Source organism: Apaloderma vittatum, unplaced genomic scaffold (genome assembly GCF_000703405.1).
Source record: "Apaloderma vittatum isolate BGI_N311 unplaced genomic scaffold, ASM70340v1 scaffold9198, whole genome shotgun sequence".
Taxonomy (NCBI): Eukaryota; Metazoa; Chordata; class Aves; order Trogoniformes; family Trogonidae; genus Apaloderma; species Apaloderma vittatum.
In genome coordinates, this window is record NW_009729010.1 from 11933 (window position 1) to 30686 (window position 18754).

Below are 18754 nucleotides of genomic sequence, written 5' to 3' on the forward strand. Positions count from 1 at the left end.
CTATAATTCTGTTAGTCTATAATTCTAAACTGAGGCAAGCTGGATTCTTGATGTTTTCACTTGTTCGTTTCTCTCATTATGGTTGGTAACAGAAAGCCTGTCTTTTACAGATCTTATGAGGAGCGATTATAGATCTTACGAGGCGTGATTGAGGGAGCTGGGACTGTTCAGTTTGACAAAGAGGAGGCTGAGGGGGGACCTCATCATGCTCTACAATTACTTGAAAGGACATTGTAGAGAGGTTGGTGCTGGTCTCTTCTCACAGGTAGTTAGGGACAGAACCAGGGGGAATGGTTTTAAGTTGCAACAGGGCAAGTTTAGGCTGGACATTAGGAAGAAATTCTTCATGGAAAGAGTGGTTGGACACTGGAATGGACTGCCTAGAGAGGTAGTTGAGTCTCCATCCCTGGATGTGTTTAAGTATCGCTTAGATGTGATGTTGGGTGATATGGTTTAGGGGTGAACTTGTAGTGTAGGGTTAATGGTTGGGCTCGATAATCCCAAGGGTCTTTTCCAACCTGAATTGTTCTGTGATTCTATGATTACTGTAACTTGTTTAACAGTATCGCCTCCTGGGGGAGAAAGTATCGAATGTTAACATAAGCACTAGTTAATGTAACAAGGTTTAGAAGAGTGTGGAAAAGCAAGAGAGTTTTAGGACTGTATTTTGCATAGTTAGACACACCTTTGCATGATACATATATCACTTTGTACATGAGCTACTATATCTTCATGCCAGTGGTTGCACGTTTATTCTCCCACAAAGTGTGGAACCTCTGTAAGCCCTACAACTATTGTAGTACTTCTTAACTGTGCCTGGAGACGTAATCATTGTGTATCTTGCAGCCCATTTTAACGGAAGTGAGGAACGGCAAAGATCTCCTTGTCCCTCAAATGACCAGCACAGGCAGTTAAGAGCACCTGGAGGAGGCTTTAAACCCATGAGACATGGCAGTCCAGAATTTTGTGGGATCCTGGGAGAGAGAATAGATCCAACTATTCAACTGGAAAAGCAGATGTAAGTAAGCACAGTAATTGCTCTCTAGCTCTTTGTCTCTCCACTTACAGGAGCAGCAAGTGTCCCAGATCCTGCTGTACAGCTCCCTGTCCTCAGTATCCACACACATTTTGTGTGTTAGTGGTCTACAAAAAACCTGTTCTTATTAATCTTGCAAAATGTAATTGACTTTTATGGGGACAAAATATTGTTAAACTGGAAACTCATCTCATGAACAATGAATTTATCTGCCAAGCATGTGCAATTATTCCAATTTCAACTATTTTGATTATATTGCAGTAGGGAAAACAGGTGTGTATCACATATACAAATTGTGCTTTTAAGCTGCACAAATTCCATGTTGTTATGGCTGCATAGCATGTTTCTAGTACTGTAGGTGTGCCTTGCTGTAATATTGCTCCAAGGAGAGACTGATAGGACCTCTTACAGAGCTTTCAGAAAAGAGACGATTATTTCTACTCTGGTGGTGTCAGACTTGAGGGTGGTATTTAGAGACAGTTTTGTCAGCTCCAAATAGAAGTTCCAAGGGAATTTACTGAGTAAATGTATGGTATCCACAAGGATGGCCTTTTTACTACCTCATTATCACTCTTTCTTGAAATATTTGGACAGATTGGCTTGTATGATGGAATGACCCACTGTTCTGAATCATACCAAAGATGCAGCCTCATAGAAGGCGCCAGAATCCCCTGTTACACAAAAAAAACCAGAAATCTTACAGAGCAATTTACACAGCTTACACTGATATTTGTGAGCACTGAGAAGCCAAAGGATTCACACAATTGAGTGAGGAAGCTGTGTCTTGAATCTCTGAAGGGGACACCCAGACACTGTCATTCTAAGTTAGATGCAGATATTTTTTTTCCACAGGAGAGGGAGGATGTTATTTAACACAGATATGAGTGTGCTCTTTATAAGAATACTTCTTTCTTAAATGGCAGCAGTATTGAGAGGATGTTATCCAACATGAATATGAGGGTACTCTTTGTAAGAATACTTCTTTCTTAAATAGTAGCAGTACTGAGAGGATTAGCAATCCTTTTGCACTCACGTCATCAGTAGGAAAGAATCTCCTTTGTCAGTTGTGTCTGATAAAGGGAGTTCAGAAATTCATTTTCCTTTGACATTTTATTTTTACATGCAATATTGGGGGAAACTTGAGCTAGAAACAAAGAATAATGATGTCCACGTGGTTTTATATTCCATCTAATCAACCTCAGCCTTTGTACCATCTGCCTGTTGACATATTGTATACTTAATCTCCAATAGAGGAAGTAGCAGCAACTACTGTGAAGTCGTCCACTGATACTGTTAGGTAAATGACTAAAAGGCTATAAAGTTGATGATAAAATTTGGTCCTCAGATTTGGGTACTTCCAGCCCACCATACCACTCAATAATAATTTTTAAATACTGCAGGAAGCTGAAGCTGAACATATTAACATATATTAACTTTTTGACTCATAAGTATATTATTGTGTAGTTCTCTCTCTTTTAGTATAACAGCAGTTGATAATAACAGCTGAAAACTGCAATTTTGCTTCCCTTATTTATTCAAGTGAGACTTTATTCAATCACATGAGATTGTTTTTGATTCTTCATTATGCAGAATTAAACCTGAAGTAAATGCACAATTAACAATAATGTGTCAGAAAATGAAAGAGTTTAGATTTACTGTACCTTAGATTCTTCATAATCATTGACTCAAAAAGCTAAAGCTTTAGCAGTGTGAGGCTTCTCCACGGCACATACAAAGCCATTCCATCTTTCTTTACGAAAATGAAGTCTTGTTTTTTTAAGAAATTAATACAAGATCTAGAGGAAAGGAAGCATACAAGTTGCAAAGTGGACAGACAAATAGATTAGGAAGTTTCCCAGACAGGCAGAAATACTAAGCTGTGATATCAAGAAAACATTCAGTTGCTTGTGATTAAGGAATCTATAACTATGAACTTAGTAATATATGGACCCATGGGAACTGAATGCATTTGTTGTATTTCTTTAATAACAGTGAAAGTAAGAAAATGTGTTCTGCTGTTTCCATTGTCTTATTGAAAGTGAATCCATCCCAGCCTTTTATGTAAGATCTGGTGACTTTCTGTTTGGCTCTGACCAACTCAGAAACACAGCAGTGATGTGCATTTGTCAAGGGTCAGGGCTGGACTGGCCACTAAATGCTTGACAGATGCTCTCTAACCCTTTTCCCTACCCAAATGGAAATGGAAAGGGAATAAGGCAGAGAGACTTACAGACTGAAAAAGAAAATTAAACCAGCTTTAATAAACAATAATAGTACTAATAAAAAAAAAATAGAGATAATGAAATATACACAAGTATGTATAAAACCATTATGGAAACCAACTCTGTCTCGACTCTCCTCCTCCGCAGTAGCAGTCACTGATGCTGCAGCGCAGGCAGGCACCAAAAGTCCCAGACTCAGAGAGAGAAGGGAACTGGACATGGGAGCTAGAGCTGGGAACTCAGGATCAGGATCAAAGACAGCAGAATGGATGGAGTTCTCCTTGGGCACCAGCCATTGAAGAAGAGGAAGAGCAAGAGTTCTTAAGCCCCATGATCCATCAGCTTTATACTGAATAAGACATATATGGAATACTTTTGTTGGTTGCCTGTCCTGTCTGTTCCTCCACAGAGGTGCAACCTTCCTTGCACCTCTTTTAATTCCTGGCACCTGCAATGTGATACACAAGATTTAGCAGTGACCTTGGTCACTATAGGAGCAAATATAAGCAAGAGCCTTTGTACATACCAATCCTTGGTAGTAACTATAAACATAAGGTGTTATCATTTCTAGTAGCAGATACTGTCTGCAAAAACATGCTGTTAACTTCAGGAAGTGCAGTCCCTTAGAAGATACCGAGTTGAAAAGTAAAATCACCGAACAGAATTGGTTCTGTCTAGCTCAAACCAGGACAGCATTATATGAGCTATAAGAACTGATTATGCTGAGATGCAGCTGTCTTGTCTTCAGTGTGACTATGGCCACTTAGTGGCTGAAACCTGTCTATTGAGAAAGTAAGGCATATGGGGAAAAATGTTCCATAAAACACAATCAGGATATTTTTAATCCTGAGAGGAGATCATGATAAAGGTCAAAATGTGTGATTATGTTTGGATTTTGCTTTCAGGTTTGTTTTGTGTGCCTATGTTTTCCAGTATATCTTAGAAGATATGCATGTCTTCAGGTTTCGATATCCCATGCTTTTGCATTGGTATCTTTGACAAGTTGTCATTTCTCTATTTTGTGGTAACATCATTCATATTTGAATCTTTGACATTCATGCGCAAATACCTATATGTTGACATTTAAAAACTTTACACACCCAAGGCAAATAGATGCAATACAGCTGAAATAGCAGATTAGTTAGCAACTTTCAGCTAATTATAACACTCTGCTTATCTTGCTAATTGGCTGGAACAAGAGCAATTGTCCTTCTTAGGCAGGCATGGTAGTTTAACATTGCTTTAAAGTGCATCTGGCAATTGCAGGAAGGGAGAGATCTTCCTCAGAGATGCAACTGACATAGTGCAGAGCCAGGTCCTTGCAAAACCTAGGAGAAGGTTCACAGCATTTCCTACTGGAATTTAGTTGCTGATAGAGAGCAGCAGGTGCTGAGGAGGTTCTTTGTTTGAAGGAGTCTGTTTGGTGAGTGACCCGCCTCTTGTCTCCACATTTCCTTTCTTCACTGAATTGATCACACCCACTCCAGGGATCCACCCGGCTCTTGGTTGTCACAAGTGTTTCTAGAATAGTAAGTGTCTTTGTTATAGATCTTGACACTTTTATCACTTTTCTCCTTTCTCAAAGATTTATTTTAGCAAATCATTTCAACTATTAATCACAGAATCACAGAATCACACAGTTCATATTCTTCAGATGTGAATTTCTTTTTGTTGGCTTTTTTGTTTTCTTTTTATTCTTTTGTATGTTGGTTGAAATACTGCTATATCATAGGGGTGAAATAGAGTAAATGTGTATGCTGTGGATCTACTATAGAGATTATAATATGTTACGCTGAGGGGGTATTTCTTACATAAATATGTCCACCACTCCTGTTGCGTGCTTTTCGGAGATAAACTTTTTCCTTACTGACAGGAACTACAGGCCTCCACAGATTGTAAAGTTAGCTTCAGATAATGGAAGCAAGGTGATTTATAACCATAATATGTTAGATCTTTAAGATATCCATGTGATATTAACCATTTTTCATACCTTAAAGCAATGAAGTAGTGAAAGGAGTATGAGCTGGAATATCTGTGTGTGTTAATCTCTCTGCTTTTTCCTAGATGGTATCATGGAGCAATCAGTCGGACGGATGCAGAAAATCTGTTACGTTTGTGTAAAGAGTGTAGCTATCTTGTAAGAAATAGTCAAACAAGCAACAATGACTATTCTCTTTCACTGAAGTAAGTACCTTTCAGTAAAACACAATAAATGTAATTTACAAGCCATAACTTCTCTGGTGCAAGAGAAGGAAGTGATCCAGTCAATTGCTGTACTGGTTCAGCTCAGAAGGGCACCCAGAGAGTTTGAGACTGTCAATCTTCATGACATGTATATTGACAGTCACTAAATTAGGGCATTGCAGTTTGGGGATGTTAAGAGATTTTTAGTCTTCATTTTGAGCCCATTTAACTAAATAAACTTGGAAACTTTTTTCTGCTTCTGATTTGAGATTCTCCTGCTGCTCCTGCTTCAAGCTGAATAATTAACTATATTGTTTGGGGATGTCACAGGTTAGGGCTGGGCCAGGCACTAAACGTGCATAAACGCTCTCTAACCCCCTCTTTCCCACCTAACGGGAAGGAAAAGGGAATGAGGCAGAGAGACTTATGGGTTAGGAAACTAGAACTAGAACAGCTTTAATGAAACAATAATGGAAATAATACTGAAATGGTAAAACTAAAGGACTGTATACAACTATATATAAGCCTGATATTGAACCCAACTCCCCACCGCCCCCAATAGCAATCACCACTGATGCTGTAGAGCAGGCGGCACTGGGGAAGCCCCAGGCTCAGGGGGCAGCAGGGAGCTGGATAAAAGGAGCTGGATTCAGGAACTCAGAATCTGGATCAAAAGCAGATCGGAGAGTCCTACCTGGACACCAGCCATTGCAGAAAAGGACAGAAACTCTCGTGATCACTCAATTTATACTAAATATTAAGTATATGGAGTGGAATACTCTTGTTGGTCACCTGTCCTGTCTATTACTCCCCAGAGGTGCAAACATTTACTTCCTTGTGACCTCTCTTACTACCCGGCACCCCCAGCGTGGCACACAAGAGCCAGCAGTAGCCTTGGTCACTATAGGAATTAGTATCAGCAAGAGCCTTTCTGCATCCCAGTCCCGGGCAGCAACTGTAAACATCAGGTGTTATCACTGCAAGTAGCAGACACTGTCTGCAAAAACATGCTGCTAACTTCAGAAAGTACAGCCTTTTAGAAGAGACTAAACTGGAAAGTAAAAATCACTAAACAGAATTGGGTTTTTCTGCTCAAATCAGGACAGGGGATTTTATTCCTTCTGCAGGTAGAAGGAAGTCTTTGTGTGGTTTACTGTGATAGGGCTGCACAGTATTGCTATAATAATTGAAAATAAAAAGCCCAGAATCAAGGATGAAAGATCTACAAAATTAGGAAATGAGTATTGTCCTGGTCTTAGTGGCACTTTGAACCAGCTTCACCTACCTTAGACTGATCAGGGTAGATTACAGATTTTAGCTTCAACATATCGTAGAAGAGAATCGTAGAATTGTTTGAGTTGGAAGGCACATACAAATATTATCTAGTCCAACCCTCCTGTCATGGACAGGGACAAAAGTTCACTTGTGTTTCTAGCAGAGAAAAAAATTTCAGGTTTTCTGTGCCAGAGGACGAGGAGCTCCTCGACCTTGATATGTGTTGTATAAATGCAAAGAGAATTGTTTCTTTTCTTTCCTTCTTACAGAGTAGGGTCTGATATGGAACCTTTCATTCCAAGTAGGTCTGGGACACAGGCCTATATTCCTTTTTTACTAGGACTGCTCATGACAGTTTGAGTTTTGCATGATTTCATCATAGATCTGTTCTGGAAACACATTTTGTTGCTGAGATGATAGTGATACTTGATGGTAACACTTTCATAAACAGCACCAAACCTAATCCTTTTTACATTCATAGGTGCATTAGTGGTAGAGGATTACATCTGCTCTACCCTGGTTTAGTCTGATAGTTTAAACAGTAAATTTCTGATTGTTTTTATATTCTCACTTTGAGCTGAGTGGAAGTGTATCTGTTAAACTAGTTTTAAGATTCTGTTCTGTGGCTTAAGAAAAATATTTTGTAGCACTATTTCTTAAATCTCAATTCCTTTGCTATTATTGTTGGGATCTCTGCAATACAGAGGTCTGAAGTGGAACACACCTGCTTTAGAAGTGCAGTTCAGCAGCTGTTGTCTTTTCTGTCATTTGATCAGTGTATTATCTGATATAGTAATCCTCTAGATATTTGCAGATATTAAAGCATTAATGGTGCATGCTTCAGATAGATGTAGGCTCAAATTTTTCCTTACATTCTTGTAAGTCTGTGCTGACCTGGAGCTCTGAACAGCCTCATCTAATTGCATGTGTCCCTGCTTATTGCAGGGATGGCTGGGCTAGATGACCTTTAAAGGTCCCTTCCATCTCAAAACACTCTGTGATTCTATTCATGATATTCTCAAAATGCTTTTCTAGTTTAAGCAGTCATATATCTTTCCCTGTGTAGTGGTAAAACAGATTTCAAGCCTCTGTGTTCTTTCACAGTTTTGTTGGCTTCATTGACTAGGCTAAGAAGTCTACCAGTGGTGCAGCCAGTTTTTAGGTGGCTTTGTACTCTTCCCCTGATCTTTAGGTGGCATTTATGTAAGACATTGTTTCACCACCAGTTTTCACCAGGTGAGATGCATGGCTTGTTTTGAAGTGCTCAAACAAGACGTGCATGGGCTAGTTGGCAGAGTTAATCATAGACCCAATGGCAACCAGCCATCCCCTCCTCTGATGTTACTGACAGAAAAAAGCCCCTGAAATATTAGGTCATAGACTTAAGTTGATGGCTGATGTCACTGTCAGGCAATTAATTTCCATTATGATCACGAGGATACAAATACGGGGTGCAACTGGTCTTCACTTTTAAAAAAAAATCATAAAGAATCTGCAGGCACTGAGTGACTGGCATGAGCACGGTTGGGGTTGTGTGTAGGTGCCTTAGTGCAGTATTTTTGACAATGTCAGATAAATAGTAATAATAATTAATGCGCTTATCTTACAATTGCTGAACAGAACTTGACCATGTGTTGCCAGACCGTGTCAAGAGGATGTGCCTCCCGTGCAACATGGGGCTGGAAACATCAGTAGCATGAGGACTGGAAACATAGGATAGTATAAAACCAGACTTTATTCTCTTTTTCTGTAACAGGCAGGCTTTGGGAGTACTTAAGGTCTTCTGTAGGTTTGAGATACCTGTGAAAGATAGAGGCTTTTGAAGGTTGCTCTTGAACGTGCATAGCCAAATGATGTTAGGAAGAGACCCTAACATCATCAAACTTCTACTTTACTAGTGCATTTATGATATGTGAAATGAAAAACACTAGGTGCAAAGTGTCTTGTAGCACACTATAAATGCACATGGTACTTATGGGGGGTGCTTGTTGATAAAGCTGTAGCACAAAATTTTGTCTGACCAGCCATATGTCATTTACTCTTGTTATAAATTTGCAACATTGTCAATTGTTTCATTGACCTACAATAACTGCATCAGGGTGTGGTTCTTGAATCCTGCCTCTGGGTATTACATGCTACAGTGGAGGGAAAAAAAAAAAAAAGCAGCTCTTCTCTGTAATTCCTGACCGTTGAAGCTGATTAGACTCTGCTTCTTGCTTGTGAAACTTGCTCTAGGTCCTTGCCATACATCCTGCTCTGATAGGGTCAGTACACTGTCCCTGCATAGCACACACTATGTGGTCATCGAATGACATCTCAGGAAGCACTCTGAAACACTAGTGTTAGAGAGTGCAGGCATATGCTAGTATGCAACCACTGGCTTTGAAGCTAACTGTCGCTTTATCTGTTTCTTGCCATAATTTTACCAATTCATTGCTATGGAAATTGAAGCTGATGAGGTTGTAGGAAGTAGAGGCAATGGCCTCAAACCCCACTTTTTGTGATTCTGTTCTAGTCATTGTCTAGTCACTCCTGTGGGAGTGATTACCAGGTGTTTGACTGGAGGTATACTGCCTTTCTTTCCCCTAAATTGTGCAGCTAGCCATGCTTCTGGTACAACTACAGATTTCTTTCTGCATAAGCTGTTTGATGGATAACATGTTACTCTCCGCACCTTACTATTTACTCTCTCTTCTTGTCAGTTCATTACCCTTACCTTGAAAATTAAGGGATGTCCTAATTGCTAGCCCTAAGTTAGTGTGTTCTGGAGAAAGGACTGAGACCTTTATTGCTAGCTCTAGCTATAGCTCTTTCTCTCAAAATGGATCACTGAATCTAGACTAGATGATCTTCAGAGGTCCCCTCCAACCCCTGCCTTTCTGTGATTCTGCAATTCGGCTTGCTGCTAGGCCCACAGGCATTATACATACTTATGCAGCCAGGAAGGCTTCCTATGCCCCATGGCTACCCTCTAAGTATACCCCACTAGACTTTGCATATTTGGACATTTCCCCTATGCCTTCATCTCCTAATTTAATCCCAGCTCTTCAGTGTATCGATTCAAAAACCATATAGCATGATGTAACACATGCAAGCTGTGATGAGGTCTCATCTTGTGAATTTAAATAACAGAATGATCTCAGCAATGCCTCCTGTTATCCCACAGGTTGCTGAAGGTCTCTGGATCGAACACTGTGCAGCCTGATCCACTCCAAATGATAGTAGGCCCAAGCATGCATATCCTCAGGCTGTCCTCACTACTTAGCCAGAGATCACTGTCTGCCACACAGCAGACCTTAAGTACTCTGGAAAGGCACAAAGAGCAGCAGGGGATGATGATACCTAGGGATAGTAGCTCTTCAGTTCTATCTCGAGTTCCCCCTTTACTTGAAGCCTGTCTTTCCTGTCTGTCTGTGCCAGGAGGTGCTGCAATGGAAACTAGAGGCAATATGTTCCCCATGGGCTATTGCACAGTGCTATGAAAGCCCCATGGAGTAAGGTTGCTCTAAACCACTTTGTTTGGGACCAACTCATTAAGTTCTGTTTGATTTCCATCAAAGCATGTAGCTCCTTCTGTTAGCTTGTTGGAACCCAAGGGAGGAAAGCTGTGTTTTGGTTCCGCTGCTGCTGTTGTATGCCCTTGAGCTGATGTGTCTGTTCAAATAGTGAGTTACCTGGGATTCACTAGAGGATGTTCTTGGCTGTATTCCTTGCCAGAAGAAAGAGACAGGAGAGCAAAAGCTTCCTAGGAACATGTGAAATATAAAATTTTACTGGTTTTCAACCATAACATCTCTCTTAGCTTCCTCACCTCTATCAAATCTCATAGTGACCTTCTGATTTTCTTCCTGCGTTGTTCCTAAGAACATTTCCCCTACTTGTTAGGTAGGAGAATTGCCAGGGTAGTGCACAAAATCCTCTATTGACTGTGTGCTTTCATGGCAAACCGAATAAGACTGTAAAGCCTGTGTTTATATTGGTTGTATGAAAACTAGCTCCCCCAAAACAGAGTGTTGGAAAATGTGCAAAAGCAGGTGGAGCTGTCTTGAGCTAGCATCCTCCACATTCAGCTATGTTGAGATGAAAATTCAGGCACTAACAGAGCCCTGAAGGATATGGATTTCTGCTGTGGTCATACTTCGAACCTGGGAAAGCAGTGCTGAGGATTAATTCGTGAGGCTACAGTGATGAGCCATACAGCCATGCTTGAACAATGTGTTGGTCTAGAGTCCCAAAGTGATTATTGAATTTGTACTTGGTTATCTAATCAATTGTCATGTTTTGCTGTTACTTTATTTAAACATAATAAATTTGCACAGTATATGAGCTTATCACAGCAATTCGTGAGCAGGGGACATGCTAAACTCACTGGTGGGAAAACTCTAGTGAATGCAAGCCCCCTGTTGGGTGGGTTTTTTGGGATGGTGATCTACTGTCTCTTCCCCCCCCCATAATAACTGATGAAGCCTGCAATTTCTGTTGTATCACTGGACTGATGCTTTGGCATCTTTATAATATACACAACAGAAGAGCTCCAGAAGCCAGGTGTGACACAAATATATTATATGAGCAGGAGGACAAGAGCAGAACAGTGATGATCTCCCTGGCATCACACTGTGGATCAGCAACTGGAATAGAAACAATATGATGTTTTTATGGGCAATACATGGTAGCATGAAATGTAAAAAAATAGTCTCCAGCTGGCTCTTACAGCAAATGGGATAGTTGACAGACCTCAGGCTGTGATAGGGATAGGTAAGGGACAGAGGGAGTTGTATACTCATATGAGTGATGACACAAAATAAAAGGACACACATATTGAGGTATCTGTGAGAGAGATAACCTCTGTTGTGGAAAAGGAATTTACACAAACCCACATGCATACACGGGAATGAACTCACAATTCCCCCTTGTTTTATGTGGACCTCTTGTCTGTAAATGGTCATCTCCTGTCAGATTCTTTGATCTGTGTTAAGAGCAAATTCTGCTGTGAATGTGAACAGTTTGTATGTTTGTATATATGAGGGTTGACTGAAACAAGGCAGTTTCTGGCACTGTACTACTAGCACTCTCACTGTAAAATGTGCAAAGATTGTTGACACATTCTGGGGCAAATAATTAAAAGGTCTGTTATGTAACTGCATAAATCAGTCACATTAAGGAGTAGAAAGATAGGGGTTTAATTCAGATTTAAAAATAATCACCCTGTGGAAATAGGTTGTCAAGACACAGAAAGCTGGCTATAATGGAAAAAAATGAGACATTTGAAACTGACTTTTTAACAAACTCAGTTCCAAGTCTAGTGGAGTGCTACAGAAGCCAAAGATAGTTTTGTTTCATTATGTTAGGAGGACTAATTTTTTCCATTTTGGTTAATTAAAACGAGGGTTCCAATATCTGGTTAGATTGATGCTGAAATCTACCAAGCTAGTTTTGTTGTCAATTGTTGCATTGCATGATTGATAACCCTGTGTTTTCTTTATTATTATTGTTCTTTAAGCCAAAATTATCCTAAATGTTGTACACACCCTCCAGACATTCATATTCACCACTGTCTTCTAGATGTCTGTCTACTTCTCAAGGATATTCACCAGCATGTGTGAGTCGGCATTTTTTCAGTAAAACACTACGCATTTCTGATTCAGTGAAAAAAGAAGAATGACACCCTACACCCTAATTTTATATTGAGATTGACAGCAATTTAAAGTCTATTGTTTGACTTCTTTTATTCCTTCTTTTTTCCCTTTTTAAAATAAAAACCTCTTAGTTTAATTTTTAGGTTTATTGTGTTCTTTTCTGCAGAAACAAATGACTGACTTTAAGTTTCCTAAAGCACAACAATATCTGGCAGTGAGTATTTACACAAATACCACCTGTATTTGAAAAGTTAAAAGATGGTGACACTTGCTTAGTTTCATTTAATATAACTGAATATTGCACAACGGAGACATCTCTGAAGACTATCTTTTCCAATAGCAGGAAAGCTTTCTGTGTTCTGTGTACTTAGAGAGGGCCAGACAGGCTTAACCTGCTTGGGGAATTTGCATGAGTTATTCTATTCAAATTCCAAAAATGGCCATCCCAAAAATATGAAACAGGCATCAAAGTTGCTTTAGCTCAAACCAGGACACCAGGTTAAAGGACATCTGTAGATAAAACATTCATAAGTGTAACTTAACTTCCTTATGTCAATGTCTGTTATTTTGAAATACCACAGTTTACCTAGGAAAAAATTAATTGCATGTGAATTGACTGCCTCTGGGGATATCAGAGAAGATTTTTATGATGTGCAGATTTATGTGTTGCTTATCTCAGAAACAAGGTTTTATTAGTGTGGATGACAAGTGTTTCAGGTAAAAAGCATCTTTCTGTGGATTGTGATCCAGAGAGCTGGATGTCCACATGAGCATTGTTTAAATTCTCCATAACGGAAGAAGGAAGGAATATGAGCTACCTTCCCAGAACAGAATAGTCCCAAATGCCTGAAGGGCAGCTGTGCAGTCTGTACCTCCTCTAGCAGGCCTGCATTATTCCTTGTGTTTCCACTTCTCTCTATTCCTTCAGGGTTGTAGGTATTCAGCTCACTCATACACTCCTACTCTTTCCTTAATCCAATTTTAATTGCATAGGGCTGGATGAAACCAGAGATTCATACTCCTGGTAACTGTTGTGACGAGAGCTCCCAATCTCTGGTTGCCATTGAAATGCCTAGTTAAAAGCTCCTCTTTACCACCAAGCAGGCTGGTGAAAGAAGTGAAAGTAGATGTGCAAAGGGAAAAGGAGAGACATCTCTCACTTAAAAGTGGTTTTTAAGGTGTTCAGCAATGATACCACCGCACATCAAGCTCTTAGAAATGCCTTCCCTATGTGATAATACAATAATATCTCAGTATTATGCTCAATGAAGACCAGCCACCAGCTCATCTCTAATAGCTAATTATTTCAGTCAGGATTTCCCTTTCCCAAGACTCTTTGCAGCAATGTGTATCATGCCTGCAACATTTCATTTCCTCACTCACCTTTCAGATTTTGAAAATGTGGCTATTCTCAGTCTTGGATTAATAATATTTCACAAGTCAGCTAAATGTGCAAATTGTGAGTAAAACTAAAAATGGGCTTTGTTTTCTGCTCCGTCATACAATTTCTGCACAGTCATTGCCACTAGAGGGAGAACAGAGCTGAATTCAGAGAGGATGTTGTCATCATGTGGTTTCCCCTAACTAGCAAAGGGTTCTGCAAGCAAAGTTTTTTGCTATGAAAATGCAGGATTGATCTGTAAGAGAGATCCTCTTTTCCAAAACTGGGTACGGAGACTTTGAGTAGTGCTGGGGTTTGGATTGATGCTGGACTTTTTTACCCTTTAGTTGATTTAAAACATGTAATATATTCTTGGAAAGTAATTGTTGTGATACTGAAAAAAATACGAGTTTCCTCCTGTCAGTATAATTGATAAAGAGGTAGTGGGATTTTTGATGGCTCTCTAAATCAACATTTAAATAAAAAAGTTTAGAAGTATATTGCTAGTCTACTCTTGGCCTAAACAGTAATGATAGGGACCTGGCTGCTAGTGGACAGGAAGCATTCTGTCACTTCTGCAGAACTCCAACAAGTCAAACGTCCTTATTACCTTCAAAGCAGCAGATGGGAACTGGTTATATGGAATGGAGTGCCAACCCCCCACTGCCATGGGAAGGGACATCCCCGACTAGATCAGGCTGCTCAGAGCCCCATCCAGCCTGGCCTTAAAAACTTCCAGGGATGGGGCTTCCACCACCTCTCTAGGCAAGCTGTTCCAGTGTCTCACCACCTTCATGGTGATTAACTTCTTCCTAACATCCAATCTGAACCGACCCATCTCTAGCTTAAAGCTATTCCCTCTAGTCCTATCACTATCTGACATCAGCTTTCCCCTCACCAGCTTTCTTGTAGGGCCCCCTGAGATACTGGAAGGCCACAATAAAGTCTTCTCGAAGCCTTCTTTTCTTCAAACTGAACAACCCCAGCTCTCTCAGTCTGTCTTCATAGGAGAGGTGCTCCAGCCCTCTGATCATCCTCGTGGCCCTTCTCTGGACACGTTCCAGCACGTCCATATCTTTCTTGTACTGTGGGCTGCAGAACTGGACACAGTACTCCAGGTGGGGTCTCACAAGAGTGGAGTAGAGGGAGAGAATCACCTCCCTTGACCTGCTGGCCATGCACCTCTTGATGCAGCCCAAGACACAATTCGCTTTCTGGGCTGCAAGTGCACACTGAGAGCTCATGTTGACCTTCTCATCCACCAGTACCCCCAAGTCCTTTTCTTCAGGGTTCTTCTTCAGGTCAGCTCCACCACTTGCTGTATTATGTGGCAGTGTAGGTGCTACTCATCACAGTGGCATTAAGTTGGCTGGATTGCTTTTGCAGGAGCAGACAGGACAGTTACCACGTCTTTCTTCTTTTCCCTGTGTAATCATGAACCTTCCCTCAAAGAGGCATCATACTGTGCAAGCAGGTCATCTAGGAACTGAATGCTTCTGGCATGGAAGTTGCAGAATGGCTTCTGCCTGCAGAAAGGCTGCAGGGTAGCAGCTTTTGCTCAGTACAGTGAAAGTGAAAGTCTTCATGCCATTAATCTTGTGAATGGGCTCATCTGTAGAAGTTTTCCCAGCTGGAGCCACCAGGTTCTGCACATAGCCATTTTCTGGGAACTTGTTCTCGTGGTGGAATGAACGTGGTCTCTCCGATGGTCTCCAGAGGAACGGGCAGGCCTTACCTCATCTGAGTGAAGCTCATGGCCTGCCTACCTGTCCCTGAAGAGAGCTTCAGGCGTCTGACAGGCCAAAACCAATGATATCTTTTGATCCAGAAGTGATGATTGGCTGTAGTGAAAAGTAAATGTTTGCAGGAAGACATTGAGAGGGGATAGGAAAGGGGCTGTCCTCTGACACATTTCTGGATCAGTTCCAGGATTAAGAGAGCTTTGCACCTGGGTCCAGACAGCACAGGTGGTAAAAACAAAATACTAGCTTAGGCAGCCTTTATGTTGAACTGTCCATGGGGGTTTGCAGCTAGCATTCACTGTCTGTCAGAGTCTGGTCACTGTCTTGGTGTACCACTCAGCAACTACTTGCGGTTTGTTCTCCTACATTCCCCTACATCATGAGGAAGAGCCTGTCGGGATGCTGCTCCCCTATTCCCTATCCACAAGCATGAACTAACACTCTGCTTTCCTTGCAGGAGCAGTCAAGGTTTTATGCACATGAAACTGATGAAAACCAAAGAGAAATACATCCTGGGTCAGAACAGCCCTCCTTTCGACAGTGTTCCTGAAGTCATCCACTACTACACCACAAAAAAACTGCCTATCAAAGGAGCAGAACACTTGTCACTGCTCTACCCTGTGGCTGTGAGGACCCTCTAATAACTTAGGCTCATGTCTTCCTGTGGAGATGGAGGTGAGAGGTAAGCTAGACTGCACGGAATTCATTGCTAACATGTGCTTAAGTCTGTGATGGAGAATGGCAGCCTGTGGTCTTGAAAATATCAGTGCTCTGCAAAGCTGTGTATGAGACTGTGTGGACGGTACTCTTAATGCTGCAGCATACCTCTAGAACTATGCTTCTGTGTAAGAGAAGGAAGTCTTACGTTAGTGCAAGGAGAACAGATAACCTTCCCAGAAATTCTCTGTGGGTAAAAGAACTTACCAGTGAAAGTTCTTCATGTTTGAGAAGAATCAACAAGGTTTTTTTATTCTCTTGCTACCCGGAGAAACTTCACCGTGCAAAAGAGTAATCTGTCTCTGAGGGATTCTAGGGTTTTCTTGGTGGACCTAAGAAGAAGCTGCTTAGAGGGCAAGTCCCTTTGGCTGTGGTCACTTAGGTTGGTGGGTTTTGGTTTATTAAATACAGTTCCTATTAGGCACACAATCTTAAAATAATTTTGTGAAAGCAAATAATGTCAATTGCTTATGAACAGGGAATGTAACTAAAGTAGTTTGTTGTATTTTTTTTCCTTTTTGGTACAGTAGTCTCTTAAGGGTTATTGTCTTTATTTGCAAGTTTCAATCATAGATGCAGGCAGCTAATTCTATTTGGAGCAGTTACGGCACAGTGTTTTTAGTAGTTGAGAATGAGTAATTTTAATGTGCGGATTAGTATTTATGCATGAAGGTGGTTGAAGACTTTTATAAAGCAAAATCTTCACTTGCTCATTCATCTGGATTAAAGAGTTGTCCTTCCAAGATAGCAGACTAACGTGTATACACAGCCTTATCTAAGATGGTTTCCAGCATTTATATGCAAACCGCAGTATGTAGCAGAGCAGAATTTGTTTTTCTGGTGCACCAAGACATTCTTAATACATGGTCCCTAAACACATACCTTCTGGCCAGTGTTCTTTTACACCATGAGCGGTAGCCTCCTGCTGTATTTCAGTCACTGTCAGCCAGTACTGCAGGAACGGCTCTGTGCCTTGTCCAACCAACTCAGTGCCCTTCCATTTGAGAGATATTTTCTACTTGCTCTATGTGCTCATTGAATGAGGTAAGTGTAAAATTGTGTAAAATTGTGTAAAAGTAAAATTGTAATTGTGCAGAAATTGAAACTGGGGAGGCAATAGTCTGGTAGTCCTCACTTTATGCCATCTCCCACTTATGTCTAGAATGTTGTGCATTCACCCATCAGCTATTGTAGGAGCAAACTGATTATAGGCAGTTTACGTATTTTACACACTGCAATAATACTGTAAAATTGTATGTTATTTAATTCCACTTTGTTACCTACACTCCCTATGTGTGCTTAGACAGAAGTGCAAATCTGAAAATTGTTGTGGAATAACAACTTACTGCCCTAAAAGTAGTGCTTTGTTGTATTGTCTGCTTGGGTAAGAACCTCAAGGATGCTCCATATAATGTCATCAGTAAAGAATGTTCTGCTTTCTTTTAAGCCTGCATTGTTCTTTAAATGACAGCTAACACAGTTTGAACAGTAGTGAGGAGCCCAGTGTCACTCTGTGCAGCAACAGTAGTGGGTCAGACTGCCCCTATCTCACCCAGAATTGAAAGCTGCATAGAAATAGGTTTTTACTGGTGTTCTGAGAGAATGGAGTACAAAGAGTTCCTCTCCAAGTGAAACCAAATGTCCCCTTTTTCATGCACTCAGCTACATGTGCTTTTTATTTCCCTAAACTCTTTGCAGAACTATTCATTTTCCTCTTGAAATCACCAAGTGGACAAGAGTATACAATATACACTTAAGTTAGCATACTTTTCTCTTATCAGAGTAGCAGTTCATGAAGATGTCAGAGCTTACATAGACTAGGGATCAGATTTAATCTGCAACTGTCTGTGTCTTTGTGTGTGGGATGGCAACTCCCTTGAGACAGAAATATGTTGTATTTCTTCTTTAGCATGTTGAAATGTGTTTTTGAGAACCTGGCATTGTTTTTCTTCTGTACATTCTTCTGTGATGGAAAAATAAGGCCCTATTCTCTCTAACAGCAATTACCAATAGAGATCTACATCTTCATTAACAAAAGCCTTACCAGGCTTGCATAAGTGCATTGTCTTTAAATCATGTTGATGACTGTTCTTAATCTTTCTTGGCAGGGGCCTGACTGAAAGCCAGCTGAAGCCAGCAGGTGCCACTTACTCCTGTGTGCAGATTTTGGATTGGGATCCCTTGCTTCATACAAATCAAGTCAATACTCATCATCCAAATGTGTGTACAGTTTATTACAGCTTCAAGGATCAGATCAGAGTTTGTGGTTCAGCAAGAGAAAATCATCTCAGAAAATACTGGTTTTCTGTGCAAAGGGTTTTTTTTATTGTTATTCTAAAAGACATTTAGAAAGTAATCAATAATTGTAGAATAAATAAAACCAGTATTTTTTTTCACTGTAATGTTGTCTTTGTTTATTTAGGTGATTGTATGATATTTTTCAAGTGAAAGAGTATTCTTCCCAGATTTTTTACTCTACAGTGAAAATGTAGTGTGTTGCAGTGTGTACTATTGCATATAGGTGGAGGATCTCTTCGCAATTTGCCTATATAGCATATTAA

At 40.5% G+C, this 18754-nt stretch overlaps 1 protein-coding gene across 1 annotated transcript; it reads left to right on the top strand.

Moving 5' to 3' along the window:
* Positions 1-800: 800 nt before the first annotated feature.
* LOC104267807 (SH2 domain-containing adapter protein B-like) lies at positions 801-16117 on the top strand (the record flags this gene model as incomplete). The annotated part of the gene is made up of 3 exons (XM_009874289.1): positions 801-1018; positions 5323-5442; positions 15934-16117. Coding segments are annotated over 3 exons (522 nt in total), but the record flags the coding sequence as incomplete, so codon positions are not given.
* Between the last annotated feature and the right edge of the window lie 2637 nt (positions 16118-18754).